A 21,102-nucleotide genomic window follows, 5' to 3' on the forward strand; every position below is an offset into this window, starting at 1 on the left:
TGTAATAACGGCACGGTCGCGCGGAAATACGCCGCGATGTCCGTCGCTTTCGAGAATTCTCTGCTTAAGATCGTATTTAGATCTGTTCTCTGTGTCTGCATGGGTGTGTGTGTGTGTGTGTGTGTAGTGTTGTTTTTGTTTTGTAGAGTGAGAACGACAGAGTGGGAGGTTTCCTTGAGTGTCTCGCGAGTGTAACGAGTTTCAGGAAGTTTTTCAACCTTTGGGGGATTCTTTGCTGGAGAGGTTATGTTTTTGCGTGTGAAAGTGAAGTGCGTGCGAGAGTTTTTTTTAAAGCTTTTTTTATTCAGGGGGGAAAGTGACGATTGTGACGGATGCGTGGGTATGTAGCTGCGGTGCTTGGAAATTTGTCTGTTTCGTGGTTGGGTTGGGTGTATGGGTAATCTGTTGGGTTAGCTGTCGAACTCTTTGTTCGAATTAGACGATGGAATGTTGTGTGGTCGAAATGTTGGAGAGTTTTATTTTCGTTGGAAGAGTGTGTTCGATAGTAGTATGGAAAGTAAACTATTCCAATGTCGCGTGCTGCTAACGGAAGGCGCAATAATAAGTTCTTATTCTGTTTACACTCGTGTATGCCCTACACGGGACGCGTTCAGTTTGTCGGTCGACGTAGCCAGTATCGGATCGTAAGAATAAATGGCTGCCATCGAATTGTTATAGAAGCACTTCATCGCTGCCCTCGTTAATTAAACAAGGTAAGAAATATATCTAATAATTTAACGGTAAAGACGCAGTGAAATAGAGTAGCTCGGTAAAACAGATTGAATAAGTAAAAAGTATCGAGATGATACGAAATACTGTCAAATATTCCCATTTATTCTGGAATCGAAAACAATTTCCCTTCTACCATTTCCATCGGCCAAAGCAGAAAACGCCTATAACAAAATCCCCCGATGCGTATAAATATCCAATACCAATAGGAGCTTCGTGAACGATTCACGAAAAGAAGAAAAGTCTCTAAACTATACGCAAAGCCCGTCGCTTTGATGTTCTTATAAAAAGTGGCGTCGGTGCAGTTCGCCTCAAAGGATTCAGCTTTAATCGCTGACACAGTAGGCACGCCAGATAAGCGTACCAGACAGCAAGCAGAAATTTCACGCTCACCTGTCGCAGTTTCGTCGAGTGTCATCAAATATCCGTGTACGACTGAAGTCTCGCGCGCGCGTGTGTGGTGTGTGTGTCGTCCAAGCAGGTAAGGAAGAAGGTCGCAGTTACCGGTGAATGAGAATCGATGAATGAAGTTGGATCGCGTGTTCGAGCGAGTTTCTCAACGATGCATTCTAAACGGTCGACCAAATTTCGTGTGGTCGTAAATTGAAGCATTAAACACACCATTCACTGTGAATCTCAGAATCTGAAAAAACTTGGAATTTATATCTGCGACTGTACGGCGAACTTTGAAGGTTAGAAATGGACGAAATATGACTGCGATTGGTTACTGCTTATAGAGAAGTGGAGGGGAGGGGGAATTTTTCTAAATTCATTACAAAATGGAGGTTTCAGTATTGAGATTCTGTTTTTTTTTTACGGATTTTCTATCATTTTGCTGTGGTATCTTTTAAATCGATTAGGAGAGACAGAAATTAATCGCCGGCGAGTCAGTGACCCCTGCATACCCTGCATGTATTATACTCAACATATTATTACACTTAAGGTCAGATGACATTTTACGTTTTTCGACTGGAACTGAAAGAAAGGTAAAGTATATTTTTTGATTGAAGTTTTAGGCTCTTTTCTTATCAGATGTATGTTCTAATTTGTAAATTTTGACGATTAATTAATTTTACGACCTCGCTATATTTTTTGTATCGACTGTACTTAGAGGGGCCGATTTTTTATGTTAGGGAATACGTCGAATTTCTGAGATTTCCTATTATAGTATCTTGTAAAGTAAATTACATGTTTAAACAGGTAATTTAAATTTATGAATTTTATGAGAAAATTAACTTTGAATCGCGTGATTGGCAAGTACGAAGCTTTTCTAATTTTAAGTTAAATTAATATCTAGTTCTAAGCTATTAACAATACTCCTAAACCTCCTAAACCAATTTATCCTAACCTAATCAAACATGAATCTCCATTTAAATCCATCAGTTGAAACTTTCAATGAAGCTGTCCCAGGTATAATTCAGTTAATCTAACCTACAATTCCAATCTATAATAGTACACTTCTAGACGTTCCCTCAGCACCATAAAGAAATACTATATTTTATCTTTATATCCATTTTCATAACATCACCATAACAAATATTTCCTATTTAATCATTATTGTCCACTTAATTGTCTCCATCACATGATGAAGCTCCTCCCAGATTTGCAATACTTTCATCCAAAACACATCAAACCCACCTAACCTTACTCTTCATCTCCCAAGTGCACAAACTTCTTCTAAACATTCCTTTATCTCCACAATATTTCTGTATTTTGCAAAAAAAAAAGACTCCCTAATTATTCCCTTCATCTTCATAAAATTACTATAATAAATATCCCCTATCCATGCATCATTGTTCACCTAACCATTATATTTCAATCATAAGATCAAATTCCTCCCAGATTGACAATACTTTCATCCAAAACACATTAAACCTTACTCTTCATCTCCCAAATGCACAAACTTCTTCAACATTCCTTCATCCCCACAATGTTTCTATATTTTGAAAATAAAAGCTCTCTGTTTATCCATAATCTTCATAACAAAAGGAAAACCATAAGTAATTCACCTAATTATCTCCATCATGATCTACTTTCTCCCACAATATTTCTACACTTCCAAAGAAAAAAAAGAGAAATACTCCCTGATTATCCCCTTCATCTTCACAAAACTACTACAACAAACATGCCCTGCCGATTCATCATTGTTCACCTAATCACCATATTCCAAACGTAATGTGGCGACCGCCACGGGGGGGCCACGCACTTAGGCCTGGCGACTCTTGGCCCTCGAGGCGAAGATCTCGCTTGTCCTCGAGGACAAGAGTATTGCCTCGGCAATGCAGGCCCGCGCCTCCACTTTCTGGGACTTTCCCAGGGAAAAGGGGCTACTTAGGGGAGCCCCGAAAAAGGCACGGGGCCTTTTGTCGTAGACCTTCTCTGCACGCGCATCATGTAGTTTACATTTGAAATTAGTTTAAGCATTACGTTTAAATAAGTATATTTTTGTTACCCACTTTACCGAATAATCCTTTGCACCACGTCACTTCCAAAATAACATCAGCTTCCCCCCCACATCGACGACACTTACCCTTCATCTCCCAGGTGCACAGAATCCCGCACAGTTCCACGTCGGTGAAGCCGTAACAGCAACAGTAGCGTAGGGTTGGTGCGCGTCACTTGTCGAGCGAGTGGGCCGGGGCGGTAAATAAAAGAGTAGCTGACTGGTGGTCGGGAGAGAGCGGCGCGTCGGCCGGTGCACCGTGTCCGCACGCTCGAGCCACTGGGCGTGACAATATGCTCCTGCACAGGTGCACGAGGGTATAGGTAGGTCCGCGGAGGCGCCTCGGGTAAGAGGAACGCGGCGAGAGAGAGAGAGTTCGCCGCCCACGCGATACGTTCCCCACACGGAAACTCGACCAATACAGGAACAAACCAGACAGAGAGGGCAGAGAAAGGTTGGAAAAAAAGAAAGAAGAAGAAACACGAAAGAAAGAGGGAAAGGAGGCTGAAGAAGAGAGAGTGTGTGTGTGTAGAAAAGAAGAGAGAGGTAAGCGCATGCACGCTGCCTCCGAGGAAGAAAGAGGTCGAAGGTGTAGCCCCTCGAGGGAAGTGTGTGCGTTGAAACGAGTACGTGGCCGCACACCTGTGCCAATGCAGCAGCATGGCACAGAGTCGCATAACAGGTGGAAAGGTAAAAGAGAGAAAGAGAGCTAGGGAGAGAGCGAGAGAGGGGAACCGAGGAGAGGGAGATCCCCACTCGACCCCGAGTCTGCCAACTCGAACATTACTATACGCCCTCCGGGATCCGAGAGGAGGAGAACGTTCAGACTACCGCCTTCCTCCTACGTTCTCTCTCTCTCTCTCTCTCTCTTTCTCTCGTCGTGTTACCTCTCCTCGTCTCGTCTACGGTTTTCTCGTTCTGCTCGCCTCTGTTCCGTTTCCCCGGTAGTATACCCAGCCACCTCTCTCTCTCTTCTTTCCTTCACGGTCGCACTTCCGTTTTAACGTTGGCTAACCTCTCGAGGCGGCCACCGCCGCGCCGCGCAAACGCCGCCGACAAACACGTTTTCACTCGGTGCCGATGAAATGGCCGACGAGAAAACGTTCTCCACCCTTACGACCGGCGACACACCACGCTCTCAATCATTCTACACGCAGCAGATACGCCCTGCACCGGGACGAGGAACCTTCGTGGAGAAGCTCTGGAGGAGATCTCGAGGTTTAGAGGGTTTTTTCGTTTGGGGCTGGTTTGTCGATGGTGTGATTGTTTCTGGCGTGTTTTTGGAAGATGTAGGATTTTTTAGGTTGAATTTTTAGGGAGTCTGTGAGGATGAGGGGCCAATTTTTGGGTAATTTTGGGTAACTTTGTGAAATTGTGGTCTAGAGATTGCTGTTGCGAATGCATGTGTCCCTTCCGTATGCAATTAAATAACTACTATTTTGCAATACTATGCATAAGGTTGTACACCTCCTCCTTCCATTATTGCAATAGTAATACGAATGAAGAAACCATAAGACACCTATCGTGATATAGTTAAATACTTTTATAGAATGACCAAAGTACAACCGACGTTCTTTGAATATAATAACTCTGATAACTTTAATAATGAACACTGTATGGTGCACTACCATACTCAACTCAACACTATTTAGAATATGCAGAGATGAATATAGTATCTCTACCAATACCTCTCTAAAAAACTATAACCTATTTTATTCGATAAAATCGTCAAGACTTCCTGAAAAAAGGCTTCAAATTAATTACCACACCCAGCAGCACACTTCTCCCCATCAACTACATTTACCTACAGGAAGAACGTTCAAATTACACTAATCAACCAAAAAGTAAACGAACAATTCCTATAATCTACCCAAGAAATCTCAAGTTCACCCATTCCACGAACTCAAACAACGCGTCCAACGAATACGAACCAGAAGAATTATCTTCTCTACTCCACAATCAATAACCAATCTCCAGCTACGCCACACAACACGTCAAGAACGAGCCTATCTACCCCGTCCATAATTAACATCATCAACGAGTAACGAAGAAGCTCCACCGTCTCGCCGTTCTTCTTCCACAACCCATAATTGAAAATCTGTCAGAGCCGATGATGTCGCTGCCCATCAACTTCAGCTACCGGACGATCCCAATGGCGTCGGGACGCACACGAGACGGAGGAACGATCGTCGTACAGGTAGTACGTATATATATATATACCTGGTGATCCTGGAGCAGTTTCTCGAGCGTGTGTTTGCTCAGGCCCCGCCGTTCGCAGAAGGACGCCGCGCCGCGAGGCTCTCGAGAAGAGGAGGCAGCAGGAGCGCGCGTGTGCGGCTCACGCAAATGACTGGCATAATAACGGTAATACGACGGGGCATTATCTGCACGCGCTCGAATTTTTGCGGACAGACAGGTTTCCCTTGGCGATTCTCGCCTTTCCACGCGATGACCCGCGGTTTTTGCAGGTCGCGAGAGGCATCCAGTCATCGCGATATAGGTACCTGCTCGATAGGATCGTCCATTGGGACGTCGCCTCGAGAATCGAGCATTGTCCGGGTCTCTCGATCTCCCATGGAGAGGCTTCGATAACAGAAGGATCACGTAACGTGTTCTTAGGACGAGGAGAAAAAGGTTCGATAGAGCATGGGAAGGTTTAGGTGGGATCGTGAGGAATGCGGGGATTTCGCGTGTCACGAGCGCTTTTGAGGGAAATTGCGAGTAGAGGATTGCTTGGGATAATTGGTAAAATTTTTTTCCGATTTGGAAGTTTAGATTTTGGACGCACGATAGAGCATGGGAAGGTTTAGCTGTAATAGAATCGCGAGGAATGCAGAGATTTCGCGTGTCACGAGTGCTTTTGAGAGGGAAATTGCACGTTGATATGTTTTCTGAGGAAATGAGGATTGCTTCAGGTAATTACTAAAATTTTTTGAAGATTTAGAACTTCAGAGAGATTTAGATTTTGAGAAATGAAGTTTGTATAGCTGTTATAGCAGTTCTATGTAAGAAGTACAGTAATGAACACTTTAGTGAAAAATTGTATAATTATTCTAAATATTTTTATTATGTCGAAATTATTAATATTCTGAATTTAAATTGGAAGAATAAGAGTAACTTTGAAGGTAATAAAACTTAAATTTGGAGAACAGAAAAGAACTTGAAAAATAGCTTTATTCTAAAACTAGATAAAAGATAGAATTAAATTCAGGGAATAGAGAAAATCTAAAAAATTGATCAATTCCAGAATAATCCTTGATACTTTTATGCTTGTTTAATCGCGTTAAATGAAATTCTCTTGCAAAAAATTTAATTAAAATCACGAACATCTGGAAAGAAATGTCAATATTGTATCAGTAGATATTAGTAGTACCTTCGGTGTAATAATTTATTCTAAAAACAAGACGGAGCGATTTAAAATATCTGCAAAGCCGATATTCCTGTTTTCACGAAAATCTTAAAAGATTGAATACTGTACAAACAGTTTCTTCAGATCACGAAAATTCATAAATCGACTTCACTCCCTTAACCCCTTTCGCTGCGACAGATTTTCGCAAAATCGTTTCTGTTGCCCGTATCGTTTCAAAATTTGTTTCATTCAATTAAGGTGAACCAGTGCAAAGGATAAAATTAATACAGAAGTGCGCCAATAGCACGGTGCAAACAAAATTTCCAAAGCGGCAAAATCAACGAAAGGGTTAAAAGAATCGAAAATTCCACAAAACACGAAAGAATCAAATTTCCAGTTCACAAAATATCCTAACAAATCTCCATCCGCTTGACAAACGCGACTCCCTTCGCTACATCAAACGAAATTCTCCACTTTGTCAAGTTAATAAACCTCCGACACCCACACCTATCACCTCAATCACGCGACAAACCTTCGAAATTTCAATATTCCCGCACGTTCACAATCTCCACACCTAATAACCCGACGGGACAATTTTTCACCCAAGATTAACCCGCTCGGTCACAACCATCCGTTCGCCAACTAAACGTTTCCGGTTCCTGAGAAACAGAACACCCTTGCACACAAACCGCGTAAGTACCTATCCACAACTTTCATCGATAACACCGCGTAGTTATGTTAATTAAATCCCTATTCGTACACGCTGGTACACGTCGTGTGGCCGCTAAGTGAAACGTACATCAGCAGGCGAGATTGATCAGCGGAAGATTAACGGATCTCCCTCCGCGCACGCTCGCTACTGAAATAAATGTCACGGTGTAACGGGCGAGTTGGATCACGGCAACGGCTTAATAGTACGAGACAAATTATCGGCTATTGATAGCCCCTTTCCGATCTCGGCAAATTCGAGCCCGCCGATATGTAAATTTAGAGCCCCTCTTCCCCACCCCACTCTCTTCGACGTTCTTTCCCCACCGTCGCGGGGATCGATAAATCTCGCGTGATACGCGATTATTCGCGAGCCCCCACTCGTCACACGTACCGCGAGCACCGTTTGAATTTTGTATCGGCGGTATTAGCTTTGCCAAACCGCGATGTCGCAGACAATCAATTTCTCTGGTGGCCTCGATTAGACGAAAATAATTCGCAACTATAGCGGAGATCTCGTCCTCTCCTCTCAGCTGGGATCCATGACCCAACGCGCGCGTAAAATCGATCCGCGTTCCAATGGCGCGTCAGGTATGCGCCATTGTGGCTTTGTCGGGCGTACGAATGGTGGGCGACAGGAAGAATTCGACGCTTGAGATTTTTCGACGGATTACGTTTTCTCCGTTGACACGTTAGTCGTTCACGATTTTTCCCTTGAAATACGTCATTGAGATTTTCACATATCTGTTTCGAAATAAATTTACAAAGCGCTGTAAATGGTTCTGTTTCTCTTTAGTAATGCCGTAACAAATGTTTCACGGATTGAAGGAAAATTTCTTTGGAAAATATTGATTGGTTAAATAGTTTTTTCCAACGTGACGCGATTGAAAGAAAAGACGCGAAATCAAGCGCGGCTCTAAGCGTCCCGACGCCAGTGTGTTAACTTTAGAAAGATGAATAGGTAGATATGTCACCAGAAGGACGGTTTAACGTTAATCTTTCTCATTATACAGTTCTCTTAAGGCTTCTATTTGTATGTATTGAGGATCTTTAATTGGCGAATAAAGATTGATTCAATCGACTGCAGAGAAAAGAAACGTTTATTGATAGAAATGAAATACAAAAGAACGGAGGCGAAAACCCGAGTGAAAAACAGTTACCCAGTTCGGGGTTGTCACACGACTGCTTAAAATGCGGAAAAACATTTGTTATATACTCGGCATCGCTTCACGGTCAGCGGACCCATGGCTTTTATGGCCCGGCCTGGGCCTACGTTAAGTAGAGAAACTCGCAGTAGGAAAGAAAAAATTCCAAATATAATCTATTCTCAATAGTATGTACAGGGTGTCCTAATTGTTTCCGATCAAACTTCGTCAGTGTATTCTATGGACACGAGTGAGAAAAAAATGTCGTGTGGACATAGGTCGTTTGAAGCTTTATTATAAAGTTACAGCCATAGAAAAGCTATCGTAACTATGTACCTGTCGTCTAATTTCTAACGAAAAATTGATTCACTGACTCCAATTTCACATTTTACAACCTGTGTAACCCTATCGTTTAATTAAATTCGTACTCTATAAGGACACTGCTTACTCAACAGTAAAACGTGAAGGCCTCGAATCTTTAATTAACCCTTTGACTACGAAAGGCGTACGTATACACTCTCACAGATTTATCAATATATACCAAAAACATAAATATACTCCTTATTTCGGTCAATCAGCATAACAACCACGCGAATATCGCGAAAGTGCGCGACAGTCAAAGGGTTTAATCGAATTTCCACAGAAAAACAGTTACACCTATTACACGTACCGTCTTACTTCAAACAAGAGGTACAAAACTGAAAAAAGAAAGCTAACCAAAGATGGGAAGACCGATCACACAGCCTGCAAAATCATCCACTCGTTCCTACTGAAAAAAGAGAAGAAGTCTCTTACCTTCGACTGATCTTGCTGTTGCAGCAATTGTTCCCTGAGCAGCTGCAGCTGCAGGATCATCTCGGAGAGCCTGCGCTCCTTCTCCGCGAAGCTTTCCGCGCAGAGGACCCTGTGCAGGGCTGAGGCGCCGTCCTGCTGTACCTGTCCTTCCGTGTTCTGCATCCTTCCAGAGGCTGGGGGCGAGGGTGGCACGGTGTTCGCCACGCTGGCGACGCCTCCGCTGTAACGTACACCATCAGAGAACCACGGTCAATTACGCTTTCCTACGTACACATACACAAGTCTCTCTCTCTCTCTCTCTGGTCTCTTACTGTAAGTTTGCACCGGTATGCATACGACAGAGAGAGAGAGAGAGAGAGAAACACGGAGATAGAAAGGTAAGAGTAGGTAGATCAGCGACGTACGTGGGCTATTCGCGTGCTAGCAAGAGTTTCCAGTGGCTCTGCTGGCCTCTGGAATGGGATAGCGGTCCGCGTACATAGGGCCGGGAGCCAGGTGAATAATAGATAGGGTCGCGGCCGCGCAATCACGGTAGCCCGAGTGTTTGCCCCCGTGATGGGGTGTTCTAGCTTCCTTCTCTCTCTTTCGCACCCCTACCTGCCCCACCTTAACCCATCCTACTTCGTTTCTTCCCCCTAAAGTGCCCTCCTGGTCTACGCCCGGAGCTCTTCTCGTTCCTCTCGGCTTTTATGTAGAGGAAAATGGACCACGAATAAGTGATACGAAGCCATTGTGCCTGCGTTCAGCCAGCTCGATGGACCTCTCTCTTTCTTTCTCTTTCTCTCTGCACACCGGTCTGGCTAGAGGAGATCGTGAAGGACATCGCGCGCGCATGGATGGATGAGGATAAGGACGAGGATTGAAAGAGCCGCACCTTGCTTACCGCGAATCTGGGGCAATATACGTGTCGCTCTGCCCGGAACCGGATCCAGTTCGTTACGGGGTCAACGGTTAAAGGGACGGGCGCATTTTAAAGGCTGGGTACCCTAGTTTAGGCTTCCGACAGTCGTGCATTCTAGTTTTCTGAGGAGATTCTCCGGTATTTTTCAGGGTGAGTTCGTGATTTTTTCATGAATTTCCTGTTCTTCGGGATGGAGCGTCTTGAGAGGCGCTCGGTAGGCACAGCGATTGTCTAATTCATTTTAATAAGGGAAGGTTGAGTAGTGATCATATTTCTTGGTACTAAAAGTTTTGCCATTTTAAAAGTAAGTCATTTTGGTTTCTGAGTGCTTCCTATTACGATAGCATTTTTCGTTAATAGAGGATGTCTGGGAATTATTATACTCGGTAAATTGGAGATGGTTGTCGAGTGACTTGGAGGAACTTGTGGTTCCACAGTACGAAGTGGCTTCTATGATGACTGAACTTTTCATTGATAAAGGACATCCAAAAATTATTATAAATACTCAGGTAAATTGGAGATGGTTGTCGAGTGACTTGGAGGAACTTGTGGTTCCACAGTACGAAGTGGCTTCTACGATGACTGAATTTTTCATTGACAAAGAACGTCCAAGAATTATTGTACATTAGATAAATTGGAGAAACTTATACTTCCACAATAAAAATGTCCAACGAACATCTCACTATTAACTTAATGTATCACATAAGCTAAAGTGCTTGTTCCAGTGCACTTGCACCCAAACAAATCCAAAGAGCCAAGAATTTCCTCCTCATCTCACCAAACCTAAATTTCTTCTCAGAACCATGCCACACATTCCAACTCCAGAAATCTAAAATACCCGCAAACTTGGACCAAATTGCACCCCTTCTATCTAGAATTCCTGCACAGCCAGCCTCCCCAAATCTTCCAAGCACATTTCCCCAGCAAAATCGATTAAAATCACAGAAGAATGCAGAAGGTGCAAAGAAGCCGAGAAAGGAGACAGAAAAATTGCAAGTTAAGACGTAAAGGGAATGCTAAAAGAAAAATACGAGTACTGTACACGTTGCACAGGAATTTAATTAGACCTCGTGCACCGTACAGTGCACAGTGTTCTGTCGGCTCGTCTGACTACCGGGCAAAAATCGCTCTCCATGAAACCGTTACTTATCGAAGAAACGTCTTTTATCCTTGCCCGCCGATGAAAGGCCCTTGCTGTGCGTGCCTTTCTTTTCACGGGCCGATAATAACGCTCGGTGGGCGGTTACAAGATTCTATTCGCGCCTGTTGACCTCGGTATCAGGCAACAAAAGGCTCATTCTGTCCCTATTATCATCCCTCCTCCTCTCTACGACGACACATGCGTTCCCTAACGCTTATTCCTTTCCGGCTGGCCAGAAATAGACCGCTGTCACCGGTGATGCGTCTTTTATCACGCCAATTTCAACGCTGTACCGCTATTTTCGTCGAACACGCGGTTAAAAATAAGGTCACCCAATAAGGGGCCGGAATGGACGAGAAGAAGCTCGTTTCGGTAATTGAACGATCGAACGATCTTCCGTGGAGTCGGTATTATTTTCTGGTAATTGACAACTGTAACGTAACTCCGTTTGTTTGCGATATAGTAATTTTTGTAAAATATTGGTGTTTTCTTGAAGAGGAATGTGAAATTTACAATTTGGCTTATCTAACATGGATATTAATAGCGAAAGGATTAAAAGACTTGTTCGTACAGATTATCTCTGCAATGAGGCTATCGGGGGAGTAGCGGCCTATCTCCAAAACGTTTGTTTCGAGATCACGGCCAATAAAATCGAAGATTAAAATTTCAAACACTTTTTTGAAATATTTTCCGAAGTTTCTACTTTTGGGTACACACGCGTGCATTTTTTTTATTATTTCTCTCGGAGGATTACTTGGGCCATCACCGAATGAAAATTTCGCTGCACAAGTGATTTATACTGAAACGTAAATTCGCCCAAAATTGCAAGTTGGGCGAATATAGCGCCTCGAACGAGCTTCCCAAATGGAGATCGATCGTACGCGAACGAAGTCTCCTCCTAATCGTTTTCTCTTTCTTGCCACTTTTTGCTCACTTTTTATCGTAAGACGCGTTAACATAATTTCAGTCGGAACACACGCTCATTATGAAATTGACGATACTTTTATCTGCTGCGTGTACTCTCTCGGTTTATATCATTAAATGGCTGCACACGCGTGACACGCATGGTGGAAGTTGGCAAGCAGATATTAGTATCAAAAGTGGAGCATGTAATAATAATGTAGGAGTTTTTAAATGCGTACGCGGCCGTTTTAATAATTCCACACGCGTGTACACACCGTCCTCTCTCTCTCTCTCTCTCTTAGAAATTAAGCTTTATTTTTGAAAATTAATTTCAACGGGTGGGGGCAAAAATATGGTGAATGGAAGAGAACGAAAGGGAGAATATTTCGCAACGAATTTAACAATTTTTTCTTTCATTCACCCGTTCGATTTTCTATCGCGATGAAAAGAAAGAAAGGAGAGAAAAAAAACAGGCGAATACACGCGGCGAAATTCATCGAGTATCGGCGATCCAATTCTTTCCACCGATTTAATGATTCGTGGTATAACAGCTGCGATTTGTCTTCAAGCAGCGGAATAATGCCGGTGTTGTTTGATTTAGTTTGAAAGGCCGCTACAGATGTCTAAGCGGAGAATGATTACAAAATAACAACGCTCCTGTTATCGAACAAATGGGCCTAGTATATGCGTCACTCTTTCACAACGTTGAATCTGATGAACCGAAAATTTCGCTCACCTCTTATCACCATTCATCGCGCAAACATTCCATTTACTTTTCTTTTTTGTCGAACGGTGAATTCAATTTCCACTATCAATCACCTGAATAACTTGCTGAAGGAACTGTTGGCAAGTAAAATTGTTCGAAGTGAATCTGACACGTGAATTGTGCGGAATATTTTTTTCTACTTAACTGAATTTAGATGAGAAATTCCTTGGATTAGAAATTCCAAAAATATATCATCTTTTTTTTAGCGTCAATTCGTCAATTGTGAAATTAATATTTGAACTTATCGATCGAAATTTCTGAAAATACAAATCTTTTTTTTAGTGTCAATTCGTGAATTGTGAAATTAATATTTGAACTATCGATCGAAATTCCACAAACACAAATCTGTTTTCTACTGTTAATTCGTGAATTGTGAAATGTCACGTTCGTCTTAATTAGCGCCTAATAAGAACGCTTAGAGTCTCCAACCGTAACTTAACACGTTCACTGTCATAAAGTGTACAAGTACAAAGTGAATTTAACTTAATCGTCCGAAGAAATGACGAATTCGTCCCTTTTTTTGGTTACATTCTTTATGTTTGAGTAATATTTTTAATTTAATTATTTTCACTAGAATTGAAAGGTAGACTTCTTTCTGTATCAAAGAATCAGCGAGTTCAAACTGTCCATATTATGCGGTTCAGTGGACAGTAAAAGGGTTAACAAGAATTACACGAATTCTAAGTTAACAAGAAAGAACTCGATTGATCACTTGAGGGAACAATCTTCGAATGACCTAATAACACACCTCCACACACAAAAACTACCTTAATATCAAAAATGTGCAAAAACTACAACCAGTGACTTTATTTTTCCCCTTGCAAATGAGAATATGATGTATTTTACGCTCAATGCAGGCGCAACGGTGCAACTAAAAATGAGCCATCACCTTCTAAACGCTGGCTCATCCAGTGACGAGTTAACTCGTCGTTCTCAATCAACCCTCTAAAACGTCAAGTGACTTGGAAGTTACGAATCCATTTATCTAAACGTTATGAATCTCATTTTCTTTCTTTATTGCTACACTATTCCGTTAAATTGTTATACCTATTATTTATAACAATCATTAATTAACTGCTCAATTGTGTAATTGCTTCTGTGGGATTTTAGAGGGTTAACAAGTTAAACCTGAAGAAGCTAGCGCATCAAAATCAAATCTATTTCCTTGCAATAATCATTAACTCTTGCTTCTCTCGTGAAAATGTAAGATTGTTATCAACCCTAATTTATTTTCTCGTTAATTGCTTCTGTGGGATTTTAGAGGGTTAACAAGTTAAACCTGAAGAAGCTAGCGCATCAAAATCAAATCTATTTCCTTGCAATAATCATTAACTCTTGCTTCTCTCGTGAAAATGTAAGATTGTTATCAACCCTAATTTATTTTCTCACGAACGAAGAAAACTTGGATTGCAGAGAGTTACCAGGTTAAACCCACAAAAACCAAACTACGATTCGACATCGATAGGAACAGGTGACGAATGCTCCTCCTGCGTGTTTAACACGTTCGTCGCCACGTCACCCATATCTGGGTGACGGGTATGCTTCCGTGGGGGCCCCCCAATTAAATAGGATTTTACAAGTAATTTATAAAAATCCCACTTGTAACACAAGAATTTAATGGAATATATGGAATATACATTAATTTATATTTAAAATAAAATATAACATTATACTACGTAGCATGGTATTCGTTAAAACAGTTGGAACACATTTCTGGTGATTTTGGATAATTGGGACAATATGTTGGTCTTTTTTACGTTTTTTCTCGCTTCCTGGCGTTCGAGAATTTGTCTCCTCTTCTGGTAACATAGAACGCAAATTCCAGCTAATCGCTCCGTTTACGTTCTTGCGCTCCGACTATCGGATTTGGGCCCCGCGAGAAACTCGACCGATTCACGCTGGGCGACGAACGTGTTAAGAAGCGTGCAATTTCCTCGCGGTTGATCAGAATCGGCCGTTTAAAAACAAGTATTTCTATCCCGTCCAGAATTGAATGTATTCCAAAAAGCGGGTGAAACGTCACGTACGTGCGGGTTGTCGTACAGTTGGCTGAATTTTGGAAGAATTTTTGGCCCGGATAGCGGCGAACGAGCGAGCGAGCGAGCGCGGCGTGTGGCCAGAGAAGAGAGCGAGCAGGCAGGGCTGGCACGATATCTATCCGGTCTCGTATGCACTCGCTTGCCAAGTTCACCAGGTTCGCTTTCAATGATTACACGCCATCTCGGGGGACCTCGCGTTCTGCCACACGTTTCTCCTCTCTTACGGTTCTCTCTGGGTTGTGTTACCAGAACGTCGCATACGAGTTTCCACGCGACAGTTTTGTTTCAATCATCGCCGGAATGTTTGGATGGACTTCTCCTACGTTTTGTTGACGCTACGACGACGACTCCCGTTGTAGGTTATAGGAAAGGGAAACGAGAGAGTTATAGAATGGAAGACATGTGGACGAATCGTTGTGGCATATTTGGCAGATGATACTGAAACTCCCGAGAGGTCGTGTACACCATGAGTTTATTTTCACATCCTGCGTTTCCTTTCCTTTCTAATCTTTCTCTCTGTCCCTTCTCTCCGTCTCTTTACTCTGTCGCTGTCTGTGCTCTCTGTCTTTCCTTTTAGTCTCTCCACTCTGTCTCTCCCTTCTGTTTCTCTTTTTCTCTCTTCTCTATCTCTCTATTTTTCTCTGTCTCTCCTCTCTCCTTTCTGTCTCTATCTCTCCACTCTGTCTCTGTCTCTCCTCTTTGTTTCTTCTCTGTGTCTCTCCCTTCTGTCTCTCACCTCTGCCGCTCCTCTTTGTCTCTCCCTTCTGTTTCTCTTTTTCTCTCCTCTCTATCTCTCTATTTCTCTCTGTCTCTCCTCTCTCTCTCCACTCTGTCTCTGTCTCTCCTCTTTGCTTCTTCTCTGTGTCTCTCCCTTCTGTCTCTCCTTTCTGCCTCTGTCTCTCACCTCTGTCGCTCCTCTTTGTCTCTCCCTTCTGTTTCTCTTTTTCTCTCCTCTCTATCCCTCTATTTCTCTCTCTCTCCTCTCTCTCTCCTTGTTGTCTCTATCTCTCCACTCTGTCTCTGTCTCTCCTCTTTGTTTCTTCTCTGTGTCTCTCCCTTCTGTCTCTCCTCTTTGTCTCTCCCTTCTGTTTCCCTTTTTCTTTCCTCTCTATCTCTCTATTTCTCTCTCTCTCCTCTCTCTCTCCTTTCTGTCTCTATCTCTCCACTCTGTCTCTGTCACTCCTCTTTGTTTCTTCTCTGTGTCTCTCCCTTCTGTCTCTCTCTATCTCTTCTCTCTCGTGTCTTTCGTTTGAATTTTTCTCGCTCTCGAATTCTTCTTGAGACGCTGACTGCACTGGACAATCACCTGAAACATTTCTGCTCTTCTGTTTTTCGTTTTCGTTTCGTTCCTTGGTAATTTTCTCAATTTTATTCTATTACCAAGAAATGTCAGTGCAATTATTGTTTTTAATGCATTGATTGATAAGCGATGAAAATTTCATGCGTAAAAAACGCGTTGAATTCAGCGGATAGACGATATATCGCGCAGATACAGTCGCCATTTGCAAAAACCTGTAAACACGAGAGCTGTCATAAGAGAGAAACTAAACGACGCTGTTTGAAATACAAAAGTCAAATAAACACTATAGGCTGCTTGTCTCTTGGACAAAAATCGAGGTACACAGCCGTCTGTTGTATAAACTGGACGCTGATTAACTCGAGTACAAAGGAAGATAAACTCCTGATGTAATTGTAACACGTAACCTTCTTGATTCCGGTTGACCCGACAAATGTATCGCTATTCGTTCAAACGAAGCAAGTGTTTTAAGACACGATATTGTATCAAAATTTATAAAAAATTAAAATTACCATCATTACTCAATTTTGCTACATGCTCTGTCCCACAAAACGAAATAATTTTATCGAGTTAAATACCGAAACTCGAATCCAGTCAGTTCGGTAATTACCACGGAGTGAAGTATTAAAAAGAACTGCTTTTAACGCACTCTATAAATGTCACAAATTTTCAATTTTCTGAAACCGTTAACGCGGAGAGAAAAGTGTATTCATCAGTTTAACTATCCTCTGTGGATAGTTAAAAAAAAAAATGCTCACTTTGAATAGTTTTAATCTGCCTTACTAATCTAGACTGTTAAAAGATTATTCTCCGTTTCAGTTCACCTGTCACATAAACTCACTTTTATTAGAGACAGAATTTATAGCACTACTGTGTGCACCTTAACGAGCAATTAATTAAAACATTAACGTCCTTTATCGATTCAGAATTTTTTACGTCCACTTTGTATTTCTCCATTTGCATTCTTCAGTTTTTATCCAGCATAACACAAAAGAAGTCGTCAATTTCCTGTGTGAGTACGGCACACACATACACGCAACTATTGAAACGAGAACGAAACGCGAGTTCAGCCCAGCAATCATCGTGGCAATCCATAATTAGCCACGTGCGGATAATCTTTACTCTGTAGTCTCGACTTTGTACATTGTATGAGGGTATATCCAGTGGGAACGGAAAAACCTCCTGCGTCCCCGTCGTGCCGATACAAAGAATCAATTCATTCACGGGCCTGATTACACGGAGCAATTATTATTACGTGACCGCCGCGATATCGTTGAATATAGACTAATCGCGCGGCCCGCCGATAACTTACACACGCACCCCGTGTGACTCGTGATAAATCCGTTTCGTTCTTTTCTCTTTTTCTCCCTGCTTTTTCATAATACCACGAGTTTCGGCGCTCGACCCGAAAATCGGTGGAAGGTAATTCTTCGTATCTACTGAATCATCGACTGGCTGTGTTAGCCTAACGAAGACCAAATTTCTACGTGATCTAACGAAATGTGTTTTATCGATCAAACTGCAATCGAAATTTAGACGAAAATGAAAGATAAATATGAATTCTGAACCCTTTGCACCCCGTTGTCGCCGCCGTGGCGACATTGTAAGTGGAACTAACAGTGCTCCATTGTCGCTGCTGCGGCGACATTGTAAGATATATTCTTAAGAAAAATTGAACGCCTACAAAGTGTCTTCTCGGAGTAGCTGGTAGCCCGTAGAAAAATGATTCGGAGTTTCTCAAAGGGTTAAATTTGAAGAAATAGATCGATTAGAATCGAGGACTCTAAAGCTTCATGGAAACTCGCCTGTATCGGTCTATCAAAGACCAAATTTCTACTCAGTTCAATGAAATATGTTTTATCGGTTAAACTACAATCAACATTTAGACAAAAGTAAAAATACAAAAATATTAATCCTTAAATTTACAAGGACGGATGAACACAAATTGAAGACTGTAAAGCTTCGTGGAAACTCGCCCGTATCAGCCTACTCTGCTTAGTTCAGTAAAGTATACTTCGTTTGTTGAAGGATTACACTGAAAATTCACAGAGAAACAAAACTAAGAAAACCCGAATTCGTAGATTAAAGAAAATGAATCGACGCCAACCGAAGACTCTAAAGGTTCATAGAAACTCGCCTGTTTCCAATCGCACAAAATATGCTTCGTTGATCGAACTACTCTACTCAAAATTCGCACAGTAACGAAACCAAGAAAATCTGAATTCGTAAAATTAGGAAAACAGATAGACAGCAACGGTAGACTCTTAAAGTTTCATAGAAATTCGCCTGTATCATCCTACCGCAGAGCAAACTTCTGCTTACTTCAATAAAGTATACTTCGTCTGTTGAAGGATTACACTGAAAATTCACAGAGAAACAAAACTAAGAAAACACGAATTCGTAGATTAAAGAAAGTGAGTCGACACAAAATGAAGACTCGAACGCTCCATGGAAACTGGACTTTAATCTAACACTTCACTCAGCTCTCTCCCTCGACATTGGACGTTTTTAGTTTTAAACAGCATCCGAAAGCGGAGTGAAGTCCAGGATAAAACGGCGACTCGTCCGATTTCTTATCGTCCTCTTCACGGACGCGTTTCTTTGTCCCCGAGCCGAGAAGTCGGATATTTTCAGGCTCTCCTCTGTGGACCCCTTGTTTTTTTGCCCGGCCCTCGCTCCCGTCTTCCGACGACTTCCTTTACGCTCGCCTCTCTTTGTATTTCACGGATGGATCTCCGTTCGGTAACGAAGACTCGGTTTACGACTGGAATCTGTGGATCTTGTCGCTCCACGAACAATGGACGCTTTTGTGGCCCACTCTCGCGGGGCCAAATTTAAGCGGTTCGCGTTCTTATTCACCGCTACCGATACACACGAGAATACAAAATCTCAGGGCTTCTTCTTTTCCATCAATTCTGTCGCGATACGACGAATATTTCGAGTTTTCAAATAATTTATCTATTTTTTCTCCCGCGTTGAACGTGTTCGCTGCCATCGACGCAGCGTATGCGGTCTAGAATTTATTGTCTAGCGTGTTGTAGAGTTTTTGGTGGCAGCGAGCGTGTTAATTCGCTTGGACCGATTTGAAATCAGTATTAGCTCGATGCTTTACGATTATGATAATTAATCTCTTAATAACACTTCTTCGATCTGCAAAGAGATCACGTGGGCAAGGCGCGAATTTCAAATGTGAAAATGAAAATTGAAAGCAATCCATCTCAGAGTCAAATAAAAAAGAAAAAATTGGAGTTGTAAGCTTCTCAAACCTTCCAAACAATCTTACCATAATCTTTCTCTATCAGATAAAACACTTTCCCTCGTCAAATCAACTTAATACAGCTTTCAAAAGTGAAACTGATAATTGAAAAGAATTCCGTCTCAAAGTGAAACCAAAAAAAGACCTTCAATTGCTCCGAAAATGTCACTCAAACCTTCCCAAACAATTCCACAAAATACACTTTCTCTCCTCCGACCGTCGCCTCGAATTACCATCGCTCCACCTGATTCTTCAAATCCGCCATCGGACCGGTTCATCGAACGGGCCTGAAGAAACCCTCCAAAAAAAGCACGAACGGTACAATAAATTTCGATACGTGTCGTTAGGCGATAACCGTTTCGCGACGATCTACAAAAACGGGATCCGCTTTTTCTCGGACTATATTTACCGGTTATGTAAAGTTGTGTCGGATCGCGCGATAGGCCGGGGAATCGGAAGACAACGGCAGATTAAAGGCGCGGCGGCGATTGCAACACGCCGCGGTACGAATCCGCCAAGCTGGAGAGAGGACAATATCGGCTAATTAAAAGGATTGAGGAGGCGGAGAGAAGGTGGAGGAGACACACGTTGCGTAATACGGGCCTGTTTGGAGAGATCGTGGTCGCGGCGAGAATCCGGGAAACAGGAAGGAACGCTCGCGGATCGAGCCGGCCTAATTTCCCCCCGGCTGACTGGCCGCTTCCTGGCGCCGTTTAATTAATGTCGGCCCGCCACTGTCGTCCACGAATCGGAGAAAGGAGAACCATAGATGGACGACACGCGACAGGTGGACCTGTCCAACGCCATTTTCTAACGAACGAAGTTGTGTTGTTTAAATGGCACGCTGAAGATCGATTTGTTGGTCAGTTTGTGGGGCGTTGTTGGTATTCCTGAATTCGTGTTTGTGTGGTTTCCTTTAGTTCGGGCTATTAATGGGTTGGAAAGTGCACACTTTGCATCTTTTAAGTAATTGTTTCTTTGTTTTTGTTTTTTTTTGTTAGGTTGGTAGTGTGAAATTTTGGTTAGTAGTTGGAAGAGTATTTGCTGTAGAAATGTGTTCGTTCGGTTCACATTTTACTTCATAGTTAGAATTAATTTTTAGGTAGGTTGGTATATATTAAGTGCAATTTTATTTGTTTTTTTTTGTTAGGTTGGTAGTGTGAAATTTTGGTTAGTAGTTGGAAGTTCACATTTTACTTCATAGTTAGAATTAATTTTTAAGTAATTGTTTCTTTTTTGGATTTTGGTAGGTTGGTATATATTAAGTGCAATTTTAAAATACCGCACTTCAGGTAGAAACTTTGTAGAGGAAGCTTCAAATCTTGAGGCGCTACTACCATCAGTGTCTTCGTTCATTCAATATACTGGCTCGAAAAAATACTGATTCAATTCTCACGAGAAAATTTGGAACAACACTAAACCGTACCAACAATGAAAACCTGAAAAACACCGGATGCAATGTCACTAAGTTCGTACTACAAATTCCCAAATGCTACCACCACCAACAGATTCACCTTCCCATATCTCCACAAAAGGCACTTCACCCCGTTAACTCCATAAACCTCGTAACCACAAATTCCCAGCCCCCCAAATACAATTCCGAACAACCCCCCGACTCTTGAAAACTCCC

At 42.2% G+C, this 21,102-nt stretch overlaps 1 protein-coding gene across 1 annotated transcript in view; it reads right to left on the minus strand.

The window, feature by feature from the left end:
- LOC108571565 (transcription factor SOX-6) overlaps window positions 1-21,102 on the minus strand; it is a 159,332-nt gene that overhangs the window by 74,392 nt on the left and 63,838 nt on the right. The window contains 1 exon segment of the mRNA XM_017933635.1: window positions 9,170-9,389. Coding sequence (XP_017789124.1) covers window positions 9,170-9,389 — 220 coding nt within the window.

The sequence above is a fragment of the Habropoda laboriosa genome, unplaced genomic scaffold (assembly GCF_001263275.1).
Source record: "Habropoda laboriosa isolate 0110345459 unplaced genomic scaffold, ASM126327v1 scaffold40, whole genome shotgun sequence".
NCBI lineage: Eukaryota > Metazoa > Arthropoda > Insecta > Hymenoptera > Apidae > Habropoda > Habropoda laboriosa.